Genomic DNA, 18,674 nt, shown 5'->3' with positions numbered 1-18,674 from the left:
ACCCTGACTGTGTATGAGTGTGCACAGCTCTTGTGAGCACCTGCCTGCCCTCACCTACCTGTCGTGCAGCTGCATGACCTGCCTCCCACAGTGAATGACAGGGCGTATTATGGAGGCCAGATCCACACCTCATTCCCCAGCAGGTGCAACTGAGAGGAGAGAAGGCCGAGGCCACTGAAAGATGAATTGTGCAGCTAGGAGCATTTGGGTGGCTTCTGCTGCATCCAGGAAATGGTTCTTACTGGATCCCTGTCATCCTTTGTGCCAAAGAGAAGGATTTGGTAAGCCACAGTTATGGGCAGGACCTGAGTCTCCAAGATCAACAGGATAGGCAACACATCCACAAAGGCAGGGACTCCTGGAAACCTGAAATCCTGTAGACTGGTGGCTCTCAATGCTGGTCCCAGGACCAGCAGCATGAGCTTCACCTGGGAACTTCTTAAAATGCAAATCCTCAGGCCCTACCCAAGCACTTCTGAATCAGAACTCCAATGGGACTGTCAATCTATGTTTGTTTTTTTTTAAATTTTTTAACGTTTATTTTTGAGAGAGAGACAGAATGCGAGTGGGTTAGGGGCAGAGAGAGAGGGAGACACAGAATCCGAAGCAGGCTCCAGGCTCGGCGCTGTCAGCACAGAGCCTGACGCGGGGCTTGAACCCACAAACCATGAGATCATGACCTGAGCTGAAGTCGGATGCTCAATCGACTGAGCCACCCAGGCACCCCTGTCAATCTATGTTTTAACGAGCCCCACAGGAGATTCTGATGTGTGCTAGATTTGAAGACCATGGCCCTAGAGCATCCTCTTACTCACTGTGGCCATCAGCTCTTCCAATTCCACCTCCCCAAGTCCTCCAGCCTGTTTTTGAAATTGCTCTCATGAAGCTTGTCTTGAGTTTACAAGTAAGGAGCCCCAAGGAGTAGTGCTTGTCCTGTACTGACTTCTATCACCCTGAGCACTTCTCCTTACCAGGGATACAAGTCCTTTTCTTGCAAATGGAAGACCCACAAAGTAGAGATGGTTTTGTCCTTCGTGCACAGCATCTTTATGCTGCCATAGAGACTGAGCTGGTGGCCATACAACCTGATGCACTTTGTCTGGGTGCCCCTGCATGACCATAGCGTGCTCATGGTAAACTTTGAACACGGTCATCCCACTGACAAGAACTGGCCCAGAAATCATCCAGTGAAGCCATGCTCAACCTTAGCTGTTTCCGTGAAGTTGAACAGCCTGACCTCAATAAGCTGACATGAATAAGGACCTCACTTACTGTTGTCCATTCTCCCAGGTCTTCCCCTGTGAGCTAGGGATGCCCTGCCTCATGCCTGGCCCACTGCCCAGAAGGGCTGCCCAGGGCTGGATACCTGCTCCTCTTTCTGTAGGAGAACTCCTGAGAATTTTAGAAGTAGACTTTGGAAAACCTTAATCTGGGCTATGGTAGGCTTTCATGGGTCCAGAAATGTGTGAAATTTTAACAACTGTATATAAGGGTGAAAAAGTGAATTTTTCTGGACATGCATAAAATTCTCCAAGGGATCTATTGCCCCCAGTAGGCTAAGAACCACTTTCTGTAAGAGCCCCTCAGCAATCTCTGGAAGGTTCCTAAATATAAATGGGGAATCTTAATCCATAATTAAGTATTAAAGGGAAAGAAAAATGGGCAAAGAACCTAAAATGGCAATTTATTGACTAAAAAAATACATGACTTGTAAACATGAATAGAATATACATTCCAAAAGTACACAAAGCCCAAGTGTATGGCTCAATAATTACAAAGTCAACAATCCAGAAACTAGCACCAGATGAAGAAACAGAACACTACTAGGCACTCCAGAGCTGTCTGCAAGACCCCTCACACTCATATATTCCCCTCCTCTACAAAAGGAACAATTATCCTGACTTCCATTGCCATATGTCAATTCTGCCTAGTTTCAGACTATATAAATAGGAACATATATGTTCTCCTTTGTGTCTGGCTTCTTTTGCTAAATATCATCTATATTGTTGCTCATGGTAGTTTATTTTCATTGTTACATATTATTCCATTGTATCAATATACTATAGTTTATTCATGCTTTTGCTGATGGACTTTTGGCTTTTTCCCAGTTTGGACAATGCTATGAACACTCTTGTACATGTCTTTTTTTTTTAATTTAAATTTATTTATTTATCTTAGAGAGACAGCAGAGAAGGGGCAGAGAGAGAGGGGGGAGAGAGAATCCCAAGCAGACTCCACACAGTCAGTGCAGAGCCCTACTTGGGGCTCAGTCTCATGAACCAAGAGATCCTGACCTGAGGCAAAATCAAAAGTCGGACGTTTAACAGACTGAGCCACTCAAGTGCCCTGCGGTTGCATTTTGAAGGTAGAGTTAATAGGAATTTCCTGATAGGTTGGATATGGAGGCTAGAAAAAGAGAGGAGACAAGGATGTGTCTGAAGTGTTGGGCCTAATCAACTTCATGGCTAGAACAGTCATCAACTGAGATAAAAAACTGGACGGCCAGTTTGAGAGAGATCATGGGTTTTCTTTGGGCATGTTACATTTGAAATGTCTATTATACATCCAAATAGATACGTGAGGGAGGCAGCTGGGGTTCAAGAAAGAGGTCTGAGTCATTGATATAAATATGGGAGTTGTTGGCAAATTATGGTGTATTTTAAAGGTCTAATTAGGAAAGAGAAACTACACTGTAATTTGAACAGGGAAAGTTTACATTAAAACTTACTAGCTACAACAGGGGATTGGAGCAATGGGGTATGGGCTAGTAAGAACTCTAAAGAATATTAAGAATAGCAGATTTGAGGAGTAGCTACTACCCTAGGACAGAGATAGAGGGCCCAGGAACAATCCCACTCCTCACCCCCAGCCTCCATCTGTGGAGAGCTAGACCTCATTGAAGGGGTATGGCCATGGCCCACTGGTATCAGGGTGGTCCCTATGATGCTGCACCACTGGAACTTGGAAATCCCTCTCCGGGTGCTACGGAAAAGGTAAGTGTCTCAGGGGAGTCACTCCATGACAAAAATGCCAAGAGGTGGAGGAACGTGGAGAAAGAGTGGGGCACTGCTGGCCACCACATACTGGAGGAGCTGGCCCTGGAGAAATGACCCATCTACAGAATCCTGACCAAGGAGCAGAGCAGGACCGGAAAGCTTGCTCCTACAAGGTCTCTCCACTGCCCTCTACTGACAAAACTTAACATATATGCCAGCGTCAAAGGAAAAATGTTTGCGAAGTAGGCAATGAAGAATGAATTTGTAGCCGAGATACATTAACTGATACAGGTGACATATAAAATCACACCACAGAATGAGATCACCTAGGAAATAAGTATAGACACAAAAAGAAGACCAAAGGCTGAGCCCTGTGGGTTGTCTTTAACTTAAGCATGTCAGGTAGGAGTGGAAGAATCTTCAGCAAAGGCTACTGAGAAGGAGCAGCCAAGATTGTTGGTGGTGTGCTGGGCGCAGAGAATGTAATAGAGAATAGGAGGAGAGAAACTGGAGAACATATTGACAATTCTTTTGTGAAATTTTGCTACAAAGGGGCACGGAGAAAAGGTGTGGTGTCTGTTACAGAAAATGGAACCGAGAGGAGTTTGTTTTGGAAGAGGAGAGAAATAGCTGCATATTTTATGATGATGGGAATGGTCCAGTAAAAACTGATGATGTTTGTCACTTCCCTGAGTCTGTTGGTGCTGGCAAAACCCGGGAATTACAGCACTAAAGAAGTCCGAGAGGGGCTCCTGGGTGGCTCAATCGGTTGGGCGTGGACTTCGGCTCAGGTTGTGATCTCACGGCTTTTGAGGTCTAGTCTAGCATCGGCTCTGTGCTGACAGCTCAGAGCCTGGAGCCTGCTAGGATTGGGTGTTCCTCTCTCGCTCTGCCCCTCCCCCGCTTGTACTCTGTCTCTCTCAAGAATAAATAAAACATTAAAAACAAAAGTCCGAGAAATGGTCAGCCCTTGTTATCTTTAAAAAAATTTTTTTTAATGTTTTTATTTATTTTTGCGACACAGAGAGACAGAGCATGAGGAGGGGAGGGGCAGAGAGAGACGAGACACCAGAATCTGAAGCAGGATCCAGGATCTAAGCTGTCAGCACAGAACCCAACGCAGGGCTTGAATTTACGGACTGTGAGATCATAACCTGAGCTGAAGTCGGACGCTTAACCGACTGAGCCACCCAGGCGCCTCCAGCTCTTGTCATCTTTAAGGAAGGGCAGGCAAATATGTCAGAGAGACTCCCAACCGTGGGATATTCCATCAGGCCACGGAGGGACGCGATGCCATTGGCATTTAGAGGGGACGGGTGCCGTGACTCCGGTTGACCAGGACTAAATATATTACTTCGTCTTTCATCCTGCACCAACGAACGAACTCCAGGCCGCACTGTCAGCACAGCCTCCGGGGATCCCGGGCGAGCGGGATGCATGAGACTCTAAATTCCAGTATTTGCAGTGCGGCGGCTGTCCCCGCCAGACAGGAAGCGCGGCGGCGCGGCCGTGGCTTCAGGTTGGATCGCAGCGCGCAGTCGTTTCCTGCGCCCCTCCTCAGCCAATCAGGAGCCTTCCTTCAGGCTTTTCCCAGACTCGCCCTTGCGTCGGTCTCTTTCTTTTGCTTCTCTGTTTCCTGCCGGCGTGTTTAGTCCGCGCGTAGGGCGCATTTCCGTTTCCGGCGCTGTCCATGCGGACTTGAGAAGAAGCAGTTGTGAACCCGGTAACGGCCGCGGGTTAGGGGAGGCGGCGGTGGTGGGGTTCCGGGACCTGGGGTTCTAAGAGCTTTGCTAGTCGCACTTGGCGAGGTCCTTCAGGACAGTCTTTGCCCCCAAAGAGCGCCTCAGGCGCTCAGGTGGAGAGTCACACGTCGTACCTGCCGGAGACTTGCTGCGAGGTCGTTGGGAATGGCTGAATGAATTCGTGCGGAGAGTCGGCACAGGGTGGGGAGGGGAGGTGACAGGGAGAAGTGCGAAGTTTTTCTTGGCGGGGTAATCCTAGCAGGTGGCTCAGACCTGAGCTACATCTGTTGATTCCCAGTTGTGCTTTTCCCATCCCTCTCCGCCTCCCCCCACCACGTCCTGAAAGTGCGAAAAGTGTCAGTACAAGTTCGGGACCAAAACAAATTGAGAAGAAAAATAATGCCCCGAAATCACATAGCTGTTTAGTTTCAAAGCGTTCCCTGAACTTGGCTCCCCTCACTCCTGGGTAGTGTTTCTTGACGTTATGCTGCTATATACGTGGACTTTCTGTTTGCGCTGGTGCGTGCCTGTGGGAAATCTCTGATCGCCTAAGTGCAGCCTTCTGACTTCGCCCTTACTGCGTGGCATGGAAGATAGTGGTTTGGATTTCCTTTGCTAGTCAGGTAACAGCTGTAGTCCCCTCCTGGCAAAATGCCTCGTACATCATAGGCAGACACAAGTATTTATTGAGCTGAAATTAATTCAGTGCCTTAACTGAGTGAAGAGACTTCGTTTTGTTTTAATTAACCAAGCGCTCAGATTGTATACAGCCTGGTTTCCTTAAAAAGCTCACTAAATCTGATGGTTCTCAATTAATGGGCTATGAATTCCCGGGATGCTCAGAAATGTTTGTAAGGGTTTCTGTAAATCCGTGTGGTCTCCAGGCATCCTCCACAACCAGCCATAACTTACACATGTAGATGTTACTGTTTTTGTTTAAATGTATATACGTGATTATTATAATTTAAAAATTTTACAGTATCAACAGGTACTAGAAAGTAACACTGCTATCATGTTGGAGGTTCATTAAAATGCTTTAAGTTTTAAAAAGAAAATGTCTTCAAAATACTTTAAGTTTGGAAACCACTTCATTAGTCCAATTGATATTAGGTGCTGAGCTGTCCAGTATGGTAACTACTAGTCACATATGGCTATTTAAATTTAGAATGGAATTAACTAAAATTATATACAATTTCAGTGTTTCAGTTTCACTGGATACATTTTAAATTCTCAAAGCCACATGTGGTTAGTGGCCACTGTGAAAGTATAGATATAATGGAGTATTTGCATCATTGAAGAAATGGGCAGTGCTGATATAGACACTTAAGATGAATAAAAAGTAATTTAAGCAGAAGTAACTAACAGATCTAATTCTAGCATAACAGAGAAATGAAATTAGGGATAGTATTAAGCAGTTTCTATCCTTGTGTGAACACATATCTCTTCCTAAAGAAATAAATGAAATTTACTCTTTTTCCTTGGGTGTTGTCTGGATTGTAAAATGCTTCCCCCATCCCTGCCTCATCAATGTAGGTTAGAGTTACTTGTGAATTGGTAAAAAGCCACTATGGAGACTAAGGACCAGAAGAAACACAGAAAGAAAAACAGTGGGCCCAAAGCTGAGAAGAAGAAGAAACGGCATCTGCAGGATCTCCAAATTGGAGATGAGGAAGATGCCCGGAAGAGAAACCCCAAAGCCTTTGCAGTACAGTCTGCTGTGCGGATGGCTCGATCCTTTCACAGGTATGTTTAGCTGGGGTCTAGCTGTTTTTCCATTTATCCTTTTTATTCTTGTTTATTTTTAAGGTTTTATTTATTTATATTGAGAGAGACAGAGACAGCACAAGTGAGGGAGGGGCAGAGAGAGAGAGAGAAAGAGAGAGAGAGAGAGAGAGAGAGAGAATCCCAAGCTGGCCCCACACTGCCAGGGCAGAGCCTGATGTGGGGCTCGAACCCACAAAGCTGTGAGATCATGACCTGAGCCGAAACCAAGAGTCGGACACTTAACCGACTGAGCCACCAAGGCGCCTCCCCAGATGATGCTTGGATTCCTGAGTCTGTAACAACTTTGAAGGACATGAAGATACATGCAATATTCCTTTTACTAAAATGGGAACATGTAGTCTTCCCTGTGGAAGGCACTTTGCCTCCAGTATCAGCCTGTTGATTGGCTTTTTTTTGCCCAAGAGAAAAGCTTCTGAGTTTTTCTTTATAGAATTTGTTTGTTCTGTAGTAATAGGTGTGCTTGTTTTTTTTCTGAATTTGTTTCATATAACTCATAGTAATAAGTAGCTTTATTTAATGAGTCCTTATTATATGCGAGGCAGTGTACTTTAAACATTGCTGAATTAAATTCTCCTTATAGGAGAGCCAAATTTAACTTGAAAGCCTCTGCTGCTATTCATTGTGATCTTCTGCCTGCATGTTTACCTTTTTTTTTTTTTTAAACTATTACAGTCATCTAATAAAACAATTAGATTTAAGTTGTGTGTAGTTTTCAGTACTTTGTATTGTCGAAGTCAGTTTGTTACGTATTTACTGAAGGGGTCATTTGGATTGGGCCTAGAAGTTAACCAATTAGTTGTATCCATGTTGTCTGTTCTGCTGTCTTTTTAAAAATCTTTATTTATAAGGATGATGTCCTTCATATTTTGAAAGTGGATTTACTTTTTTTTTTTTTTCTTGTTACAAATAGGACTCAGGATTTGAAGACCAAAAAGCATCACATTCCGGTGGTTGATCGAACTCCATTAGAGCCCCCACCAATAGTGGTAGTGGTGATGGGGCCTCCAAAAGTTGGAAAGAGCACTTTGATCCAGTGCCTAATTCGGAACTTCACTAGGCAGAAACTGACAGAGATCAGAGGCCCTGTTACAATCGTGTCAGGTAGGAGCATGCTACCCCAGGCTGATATGGCATATGTTGTCTGAGGGACAGGCTTGGCTTTGTTGAACATTTCTAAATGTTAAAGTAATATTGTCACTTCATATTACTTCTCTTGTGCTGAGTTGACTGTAGCTTCAGAAGAGGATAGATTCCCAAAAATAATAATGATGTAGATGTATACCCTATTCTCACTGCTACATGGATTTGCTATCTATGAAAGGTTTGGCAGGCCTGGGCACCCTGGGTTGGTCCTGGTGACCACCTTCTTTTAACAGGGAGTGAGTATCTCTAGTATGTCAGTCATACCTGCTCGCCCTCATAAAGCCACATTGTTAGGGAAGTGAGGGAGTTTTCCTCTCTTTTTCTGTGAGAATCTGCCTGCTCTGGGAGATGGTGACATTTCTGTTTGAGGGAAAGTGAAACAAATTCCCAATATGTCAGTGGAAGAATCTAAGATTTCTTTGTTGTTGGTGGTGTTGGTGTTTTAAAGATTTTATTTTTAAGTCATCTCTTTACCCAACGTGGGGCTCAAACTCACAACCCTGAGATCAAAAGTCACACACTCCACCTACTGAGCTAGCTAGGTGCTTCTGAAATTCTTACTGTAGCAGTAAGGTAGTTGGATTGAGACTTTTTTTTATCTTAAAGGCATGTCTATCATTTTAACTGATTTTGTTTTCTTTCTTTCTGTTTTTTTTGTTTGTTTTGTTTTGTTTTGTTTTGTTTTGTTTTGTTTTGTTTTTAAGTAAACTCTACCCCCATTGTGGGGCTTGAACTCATGACTCTGAGATCAAGAGTTGCATGCTCTGGCTAAATCAGCCAGGTGCCCCATTTTTTTTTTTTTTTTAATTTTTTTTCTTTTTGAGAGAGAAAGAGGGCACAAGTGAGTGAGGTGCAGAGAGAGAGAGAGAGAGAGGCAGGGGGAGAGAATCCCACAAGGGATAGTGAGAGAGAGGAGCAGGGCTCACCCAGAGTGGGGCTCATGTTCACTAGAAGTGGGGTTCGAGCTCACCTGAAGCAAGGCTCAAACTCACCTGAAGCTGGGCTTGTGCTCATCCGATGTGGGGCTCGTGCTCACCTTCAGCAGGGCTTGAACTCACAAACTGTGAGGTCATGACCTGAGCTGAAATCAGATGCTTCATAATTGAGCCACCCAGACACCCTAATTTTTTTTTTAAGTAATCTCTAACTCCAACTTGGGGCTCAAACTCCTGACTCCGAGATCAAGAGTAGCAGACTGATTTCTTTTAATTTAGAAATAACGATTGTTCCATGAAGATTCTGTTACATTAGGCTTGAGGATGTTTTTAGCTATAGTGAGAACATGGGAAACTTTGATAAAGAACGAAATGTTGGCCTGCTGCTGAACAGCAGGATCACGGTCAGCATGAAGCTTTCTTGTCTGTCCATTCCAGTCAGAATTTTCCCTATTTGAGCACTTTATTCTTGTACATAGACTTTTGGTATTATTTATAATTAAAGAATATAGATAGCAAGAAAACGAAGGGGGAATTTATTAGTTTTCTCTCATAAAATTGACCTTCTGGCATACTTTCTGTAAGTGTGTATGGTACTTTATTGGATACAATTTAAAATAGTAATTAGCGTTAATAGCTACATTTTTCCAAGATTTTTTTAGAAGGAAACTTTTTGTCTTTTATAGGTAAAAAGCGCAGACTTACCATCATTGAATGTGGGTGTGACATTAATATGATGATTGATCTGGCTAAAGTGGCAGATTTGGTAAGTCAGTAGGGACAGTCTGAATTTCTGAGGAGGACTTAACAACAGTGTGGTAGATTATTTTATATCTTATGTTGAAGGAAAGAAAGGCTTATGATTATTAAAGGAATGATGAGTCTAATCAGGGATACCATAGATGTGTTTGAATTGATGATGATGATATTGTTGTAATAAAAATGGAATATGCACATTGAAATGTATTCTCAAATCTAAAAGAAAATTACAGAGAAAACAGTTAATGATCATTGCTAATTAAGATATACAGATAGACATACTGGCATACAAATATATAATAGTAAATACTATTTCTTGGACTCTTATGAGGCACTGTGCTAACACCTTTCTGGAAATTTAGTTCATCTAATCCCCCAGTATGCCCTGGAGGTAAGTAGGTATTTTCTCTAGTTTACATAGGATGAAATGGAGGTCCTAGAAGTTAAGTAGTTTGTCTGAGGATGGGGACTCTGTTCTTGATGGTGCCAGAACCTTTGTTCTTTTTTCTCTTTAGTTTTTTTTTTTTAATTTATTTATTTATTTTGAGAGAGAGAGAGAGAGAGCGTGCACGCACAAGTGAGTTGGGAGTGGGGCAGAGAGAGAGGGAGAGAGAGAATCCTAAGCAGGCTTTGCACTGTCAGCACAGAGCCCGACACAGGGCTCGAAACCACAAACCATGAGATCATGACCTGAGCTGAAATCAAGAGTCAGATGCTTAATTGACTGAGCCACCCAGGTGCCCCCAGAACCTCCATTCTTAATGATTATGACAAAATAAGTACATGAGTTGCCTTGGAGAAGTTGTCAGAATTTATGATAAAAAATCTAGATAGTATGCAGCATATGGAAATTGTGTAGTTTTGATTGCATTTAATGGTAATGTTCATTAAGTTCTTTTTTCTTTGAAGTTTATTTATTTATTTTGAGAGAGAGAGAGCAAGCATGATCAGGGGAGGGGCAAAGAGAGATGGAGAGAGAGAATCCTAAGCAGGCTCCGAGCTGTGAGCACAGAGCCTGATGCAGGGCTTAAACCCGTGAACCGTGAGATCATGACCTGAGCTGAAATCAAGAGTCAGACGCTTAATTGACTCAGCCACCCAGGTGCCCCCAGAACTTCCGTTCTTAATGATTGTGACAAAATAAGTACATGAGTTGCCTTTGAGAAGTTGTCAGAATTTATAATAAAAAATCTAGATAGTATGCAGCATATGGAAATTGTGTAGCTTTGATTACATTTAGTGGTAATGTTCATTAACTTTTTTTTTAAGATTACTTATTTATTTTGAGAGAGAGAGAGAGAGAGCAAGCATGAGCAGGGGACGGGCAGAGAGAGACAGAGAGAGAGAGAGAGAGAGAGAGAGAAAATCCCAAGCAGACTCCGAGCTGTCAGCGCAGAGCCCGATGCAGGGCTTGAACCCACGAACCGTGAAATCACGACTTGAGCTGAAATCCAGAGTTGGACGCTCAACCAAGTGTTCCTAGTTACATTTTAAATTAACAAAAATAAATCCAATTAAAAAAAACGTAAGGCCGTATTGATTAGGAAGATTGGAGTAACAGAGGCCTCTTTTTGTTTGTTTTTGGTTCAACAATTTCTGGAAAGCTGCTTGGTGACCAAGAGCTACAGATTTTATCCTGTGGCCTAGGAAGTCTTCTAAAATAGAAAATAAAAAGTAATTTAATGTGAATGTTATAGCTGTGCCATTATAATATCAGAAAACTAGGGGCGCCTGGGTGGCGCAGTCGGTTAAGCGTCCGACTTCAGCCAGGTCACGATCTCGAGGTCCGCGAGTTCGAGCCCCGCGTCGGGCTCTGGGCTGATGGCTCAGAGCCTGGAGCCTGCTTCCGATTCTGTGTCTCCCTCTCTCTCTGCCCCTCCCCCGTTCATGCTCTGTCTCTCTCTGTCCCAAAAATAAATAAACGTTGGAAAAAAAAAAATAATATCAGAAAACTAAATACCATTCAAATTTTGAATGCTACTATTAATATAATGCTACTATTAATAAAAATAAGTGTTATTGTCAGTAAAAAATAGTATAAACATATTAAATCTTGTGTTTTTGAAATGATTAAAGTAGATTCGCGTATAAGTCATTGTTTTTTGTTTGTTTTTTTTCTATTGGTTTGTTTTTCATGTAAAATATACCAAATCCCTAAGTACAAAAAGCATACACATATTAAGAAAGATATTTTTCATATACATCTTTTTTTAAGATTTAGGAACCCATGTATTTGGTAAATATTCAAACTATACTACAGGGTACAATGCGTGTTTTTCCTGCTCTGACCCCTGGTCTCTCAGTTTCCCTCAAAGCAGTATTCTTCTAGATATGTATGGAAATATACATGCAACCCTTTTAAAGCACACACTGTTTATTATATACACTGTTCTGTACTTTGCTTTTTTTCATTTAATGTGTCTTAAAGGTATGTAAGTACTATAGCTCAACTTCATTCTTTTTAAGTATTTCGTTGTATGTACCATAATTTATTTAACTTGTCTTATGTTGATCGCTCTGCTCTGGGTTGTCTGTCATAAAGCCTCCTAAGTCCCAGCAAAGACACATACAGTACATGGATTTATGTATATGTGCACGTGTGTGCATTGAAGGAATAATACAGGCTTCATTTATCTTTAGTTGACAAGATTGTCCGCTAAAGGACTGTTTGCTACCTATTCTTGTGATTCGACAACGAACCACTTGCCCCTTGGCATGCTATGGTGTCAGATGGGGTGTGGTGATACTCTACTGCAAGCTCACTCACCTTCAGCCTGGTCCAGTGGCGAGGAAGAACTGCGCCAGCTTGGCCTGCGGTCTGCAGTGGCGGCTGCATTTTCTCGTAGTGCTTGGTGGCCCACCTTCATGTATTTTGTGCTTTAGGATTATGACTGTTCCTTAATTTAATCAAAGATTAGTTTTTCTGGTTTTGTGTGTGTGGTTTTTTGAATTAGCTACAAAGAGGTGAGAACAGAGATGTCTTTAATATGTTGTTAAAACTGGAAGTTTCTTACTTCTAGAAGAATCAGCTCTGAAGTTATTTTGCATGTTTGAAGAGTCAAAATTTTATTATTATTTTTTAATGTATATTTGTTTTTAAGAGAGAGAGAGAGCCAGCAGGGGAGGGGCAGAGAGTAAGGGAGACAGAGAATCCCAAGCAGGCTCCACACTGCCAGTACAGAGCCCAACATGGGGCTCGAACTCACAAACTGTAAGATCATGCCCTGAGCCAAAATCAAGAGTCAGGTACTTAACTGACTGAGCCACCCAGATGCCCCAGAAGAGTCAAAATTTTAAAGATTGTCTTATATGCTTCTATTTTCTTAGCATTCATAACTTTACTATTTTTGGATTAATTCTAAACTGGAAGCTTTTTTTAGTGTCTGAGCAATTGCATGTTACAAATTAACATAGAAGAGTTTTCCTACTGTATATCTCCCAGCAACTTTTTTTTTCCTCTGTTAGAAGACTGAAACAAAAATGTTTGATTTTCTTATATTTTTGCTATTTTTCATTGATTATCACTTTGTCCCATTTTCTGGATGTCAGAGATCTGTTATTTGGTTTTCCTGTTAGAGACCTGTTATTTGGCTTAAAAATACCTTACACAAAACTTTATTTGTTGAAGTGAGGAATTTTCCAGGTGAGGGGCAAGTTAGACGTAGCTTTTTGTGAGTTATTTCTAATATATCCAAATTCTTGAAGTGGAAATTTATATTGTGGTGGTTATTGCCTCATGGTTGCCTTTTGGGGAATGTCAGAGGGTAGTATTTTCTCTGTCATGATGATCCCTAAGTAATGCTTTGATTTAGTCTAGAATAGGAGTTGGCAAACTTTTTCTGTAAAGGGCCAGATGGTAAATATCTTAAGCTTTGCAGGTCATACTTTCTCTTACAACTACTTACTTTGTAGTTGGAGTGCAGACACAGGGGTAGACAATACATAAATACATTAATGTGGCTGTGTTCCAGTAAAACTTTAGTTATAAAATAGGTCATGGCTCAGATTTTGTCCACGGACCATAGTTTGCTTATGGTCTGTTTTGGGTAGTTTCCTTGAGTAATTGTGTTTTCTGTTTTTAGGTTCTGATGCTTATAGATGCCAGCTTTGGTTTTGAAATGGAAACATTTGAGTTTCTAAACATCTGTCAAGTACATGGCTTTCCTAAAATTATGGGCGTTCTCACTCACTTGGATTCCTTTAAGTATAATAAACAACTGAAGAAGACAAAGAAGCGATTAAAACACCGGTTCTGGACAGAAGTTTACCCGGTAGGAAGAGAATTAGGTTTTGAATACTAACACTATAATCTTAAAAAAAAAAATAGGAGGAGTAGGAGAGCTTAACAAACATCCCTTCAGGATTCACCTTTGGAATCTCCTTTATTATCTCTTCTTATATATCAATTTTTTCTCAAAATAGTCTGTATTTCAGATCTTTTGGTGTATCTCTTTTACTCTGTAGCCCCCCAGCACCAGGCAGTATCTGGCTCTAAGTATTTTACATTTGTGATTGTTTAAAAGAGTTTGTCAGAAGTTTCTCCTAATTATAGGACCAGCAACTACAGTGCATACATATCGCCACTCCACCCTCCCCTGCATACTGCTGTGGCTCAGTGTCATAGAATTTTTCATGTGTCTAGGAGCCTCATTGCCCTCTCCATGCAATACTCCAGACACCACTACTTGGCTGGAGAGCAGTCTTGAAGCTAAATGTATTTGCAGTTCTGACTGTACTAAGCCTTAACAAGATGAGTCCTGAAAGAGGCGGAGAAGTTCAGGAAACATTGAGAAGTGGCATGCCAGAAGTCTCCCTTAGGATTGCGTCTTATTTACACATCTTTATTTTGATGTAGTATTGACAAGAATTTAATTGAAATTTAATTTTTTGCTTTTTTAATGTTTAGGGTGCTAAGCTGTTCTACCTTTCTGGAATGGTACATGGAGAATATCAAAACCAAGAAATTCACAATCTGGGCCGTTTTATTACAGTTATGAAGTTTAGGCCTCTTACGTGGCAGACCTCTCATCCCTATATCTTGGCAGACAGGTAAAAACTGCATGTGAAGTTTTTCTTCCTGGCCCATATATTTCAAAGCTACAAAGGTTAGAAAAAGAGCAGTAATAGAGCTTACTTTGTGCTTATTTTTTAATAGTAAGGGGGCATTGTAGTTGGTGGAAGAGATCTACTTCTTTGTATCATTACCTAAAAAGTGCTGTGGCTTCAGGAGTAAAGTATGAAACATTTAGAAAAATGTGAGGATTTTGGAGCATTTAAGGCTATAAGATGTGGTCCTATCCTGCTTTTTGAACCTTAATTTTCAGTGATAACTGTCTTTGAATCATTGTGCTCCAGTCACCCAGATGTGTCCTGTGCTTTCTTTCCTTTATGCCTTTTTTCAAATTGTCTTCTCAGCCTGGAATCCCTTTTCTCTACTTGCCAGAATTCAAGGCACACCAAAAAACTCAGGTTAAAGCTTCATCTTCTTCCATGAAGGGGTTTTCTGGCTATGTTCTAATCCCTTCTTGACCCCTGTTGCACATTATTTCCCATTTCTGGTGTCTTATTCACAGAACGTATATCACATAAAGCCTAAGAGCAATACAATCATTTGTTTGCTTCTTTTCCTCTGGTAGATGGTGAACTGTGCTTCATTTTTTCTGTATTTTCTATAATTTTCTAAACAATATGTTTAGTGAACTAGTGAATTTGAGCCATCTTTGACATGTGAAGGGAGGTACAAGAACTTTGACATTTATTTCTGCTATATGATTGGTTTTTATTTTTCTAGGATGGAAGATTTGACAAACCCAGAAGATATTCGAAAAAATATCAAGTGTGACCGAAAAGTATCTCTTTATGGTTATTTAAGAGGAGCACACTTGAAAAGTAAAAGCCAAATTCACATGCCAGGTATCGTTTTGTTATAAAATATACCTTATTTGTAGAACCATTAGGATGGCTTGCTTCATTTCTCAGGAAAGCTGAAAAATGGCCAAGCAAGATAGAGCTACATTGCTAGAAGTTTTAAGACTAACCCGACTCTGCCTCAGCTCTCAAAGGTGTTGAGTTGACCAAATCCCTCTGCTCTGATGGTGTCAGCTAGCTAGAGAGGCACAGGACCAGTGTCAGATGATACCCTTGTGGTTGAAGCCTTCCACCTGTGGGCCATTTTTGCCAACAGTTGATACACCTATAGCTGAAGCCGTCTTTCTGTGTCTGTCTTCCAGGTGTAGGAGATTTTGCTGTGAGTGATGTCAGTTTCCTCCCAGACCCCTGTGCGCTTCCTGAACAACAAAAGAAGCGCTGTTTAAATGAGAAAGAGAAGTTGGTTTATGCGCCGCTGTCTGGAGTTGGTGGTGTGCTGTATGACAAAGATGCGGTCTATGTTGATCTTGGTGGCAGCCATGGCTTCCAGGAATCGGTGAGAGGAAAGTCACAGGAAGTGATGTAGTCAGCTTTTACATACTGAAGCTTTTTTATGTCTATTTGTAATTATAGTAAAAACCACAATGCGTATTGTAAATATACAGATGATGTAGTTTTACCAAGGAGAAACTAAAAGTCATGTCCTCCATTCTGTTGCCAGTACACACAGGGGATCCTAGGTCTTCTAGTGTGAACATTGCATGCAGTTTGTACTTGTACTTCCTGTCTCTCTCTATACAAGCATACCTCATTTTATTGTGCTTTGCTTTATTGCATTTTGCCAAAAATTTGCCTTTTTTACAAATTGAAGGTTTGTGGCAACCCTGTTTCGAACAAGTCTGTTGGTGCCATTTTTTCCAACAGCATTTGCTCACTTTGTGTCTCTGTGTCACATTATGGCAATTCTAACGATTGTTTTCATTATTATGTTTGTTACAGTGATCTGTGATAAGTGATTATCGCTTACTGAAAGCTCAAATAATGATTAGCGTTTTTTAGCAATAAAGTATTTTTAATTAAAGTATGCACATTGCTTTTTTAGACATAATACTATTGCACACTTAATAGACTACAGTATAGTATAAACATTAACTCTTATATGCACTGGAAAACCAAAAAATTCATTTGACTCATTTTATTGTGGTAGTTTAGAACTGTACCCACAGTATCTCTGGAGTATGCCTGCACAATATCAGTATGTTTTTTAGCTCTCTTTGGTCTTTCTCTTTTTTTATTTTTCTCTCTAAACATATATTTATTTATCTAGATTATATTATGTATATTTAGATTATTACATGTCAATACCATGTATTTGTGTACATATATGGTCTTTGTGTGTAGGGGTGTCTGTGAGACAGAGAAGTAATATTATATGGGCTTCAACTTTAAACGCTTTTGCAGCTTTAGGGGGGCACCAAAGAATATGTGATTCCATTGTTCCCTGTTAGTATTTGTAGAGCTGCTTTGGTCTTTTTTTAGAGCTGTGTGATATTTTGCTGTATGGATAAACCTTGTTTATTGAACCAACCCTTGGCAGTCTGTGGCAGGGGGCGGGGGGCTACCCCTAGATTCCCTTGGTTTGAACATTGCCTCACTTAGTACCCTCAATTATGCAGTTTTGCTTATTGGGAGGGATCTTTTTATGCAGTAAATTCCTTGAGATGAAAATTTTGGATCAAAAGACAGAATTTTTTTTAATGGACTCCAGATTTTCATTTCTTTATTCTGCAGAGGGGTTTTATTGGGCCAGAATAAATATTTTCTATAGCATTGGCACTTACGGTTTGTGTAGCTAAGTATTTAGGTTATCAGGTTGTATACTCCCATGAACTGGGAAAGGTTTAATGAAGACAGAGGTCAATTTTAGACTTGGTTATAAGAATTTTCTTTATTTTTTATCTTTTTATTTGTTTTTGAGGCAGTAAGAAATGATTTTAGGAACTATGTTTAGGATAATTTTGAGAAACTGATTGAAACCAGTGTGTCTCTCTTCAGAATCCTTGTGTATTCCTCACTTTCCCTTTCTTGGTGGCCTTGACAGGATGAGGTGAGGCCCACCCATGAACTGGTACAGAGCCTCATTTCCACCCATTCCACTATTGATGCCAAGATGGCTTCAAGTAGAGTGACACTTTTTTCTGATTCTAAACCACTGGGATCTGAGGATATAGATAATCAAGGGTAAGTTTACCATTTTCCTGTTTTTCATAAAAAATATGTTACCTATAATTATAAGATTATATCACCCATAATTCTGCCATCAATATACATTTTGGTGGGATGCATTCCAAGCTGGTTTTGTTTTGTTTGCTCTGCTTTATATGTACATATGTTTCTGAGGGCTTTTCAGTTATGTGACATTACGTGGAGGTATTCTTGAAATATTATACAAGATTCAGTTTTTAGCAGACCCAGAATACTCCTCAGATGTCACAAAATGTTTTCTGTAGGTTGCTTTTGGTTTCTTAGGAGACCTGAGGCCACTTGGCTTTCTCTTAGTGGCCAAATACTAGTACAGGCAGAGTAAGGAAGCTCGTTCAGGTGGCTGTTGAGAAGCTACATATCTTGTCTCTAAAAGTTTTCTTTAAATTGTTTTATATTATCTTCTGGGTCAGTATCCACTAATATCTAGCTTATGTGAATTATTTTCAGTCTGGGTTGGGAATTTGTATATCTTATACATAGTGAATGTTCTGGTTTTATTGTAGTGATTTATGTATGACTCCCAATAAAAAATCAGTCTGAAAATGATTGAAATTATCTAGGTTAGAATTTATTATAAATGTATGCAAACAAAGGAAAATTTTTTGGAAACATTCATCTGCTCTAACTAGCAGATGGTATAGCATGGTAGGTAAGTACAATATTCTTAATATGTTATTCTTTTTACATTCGTTAGCTGTCATTCTTTAACAGGAAGCTCTTACACCTTTTTATTTAATAACATTGTTGACTAATTGACTTTTTAAAAAATTCCACTTGTTATTATCCCATTGCTATCATTCTTTTTTCATGCCTATATGGTCCCTTCAGTCTGTCTCCTGTCCTTTTGGCACTTCCCTGTTAGCCTTTGAGCACTGCTTTTGACACAATAGGATGTGTTCCAGGCTTACTTTGTACTTTCCTTGCCTTGGATCTGGAGTCAGTCATTTAAGGACCATCTATTTTGAGTTGAAAACGGTCAGTCTTGGGATGCCTGAATGGCTCAGTTGGGTAAGTGTCTGACTTCGGCTCAGGTCATGATCTCATGGTTCTGTGAGTTTGAACCCCGCATTGGGCTCTGTGCTGGTGGCTCAGAGCCTAGAGCCTGCTTCAGGTTCTGTGTGTCCTTCTCTCTCTTCCCTTCTACTACTCATGCTCTTTTCTCTCTCAAAAATAACTTTTTT

General features: G+C 40.8%; 1 protein-coding gene across 2 annotated transcripts in view; it reads left to right on the top strand.

The window, feature by feature from the left end:
* BMS1 (BMS1 ribosome biogenesis factor) overlaps positions 1 to 18,674 on the top strand; it is a 79,874-nt gene that overhangs the window by 27,797 nt on the left and 33,403 nt on the right. Inside the window, exons 1-9 of one of the 2 annotated variants that reach the window (XM_047073147.1) lie at positions 4,666 to 4,719; positions 6,272 to 6,481; positions 7,434 to 7,624; positions 9,288 to 9,367; positions 13,443 to 13,631; positions 14,267 to 14,409; positions 15,152 to 15,273; positions 15,591 to 15,784; positions 17,330 to 17,469. In XM_047073147.1, coding sequence (XP_046929103.1) covers positions 6,306 to 6,481; positions 7,434 to 7,624; positions 9,288 to 9,367; positions 13,443 to 13,631; positions 14,267 to 14,409; positions 15,152 to 15,273; positions 15,591 to 15,784; positions 17,330 to 17,469 — 1,235 coding nt within the window. In that variant the 5' untranslated portion in view covers positions 4,666 to 4,719; positions 6,272 to 6,305. Of the gene's footprint in view, positions 1 to 4,665; positions 4,720 to 6,271; positions 6,482 to 7,433; positions 7,625 to 9,287; positions 9,368 to 13,442; positions 13,632 to 14,266; positions 14,410 to 15,151; positions 15,274 to 15,590; positions 15,785 to 17,329; positions 17,470 to 18,674 lie in introns of those variants that run through there. The other variant, XM_047073146.1, reaches the window with a different exon arrangement.

This window comes from Lynx rufus, unplaced genomic scaffold (assembly GCF_022079265.1).
Source record: "Lynx rufus isolate CCGP_SWC_20201006 ecotype Redwood Valley unplaced genomic scaffold, mLynRuf1.p SCAF_11, whole genome shotgun sequence".
Classification (NCBI taxonomy): domain Eukaryota; kingdom Metazoa; phylum Chordata; class Mammalia; order Carnivora; family Felidae; genus Lynx; species Lynx rufus.
This window is presented reverse-complemented; position numbering and strand designations above follow the sequence as displayed.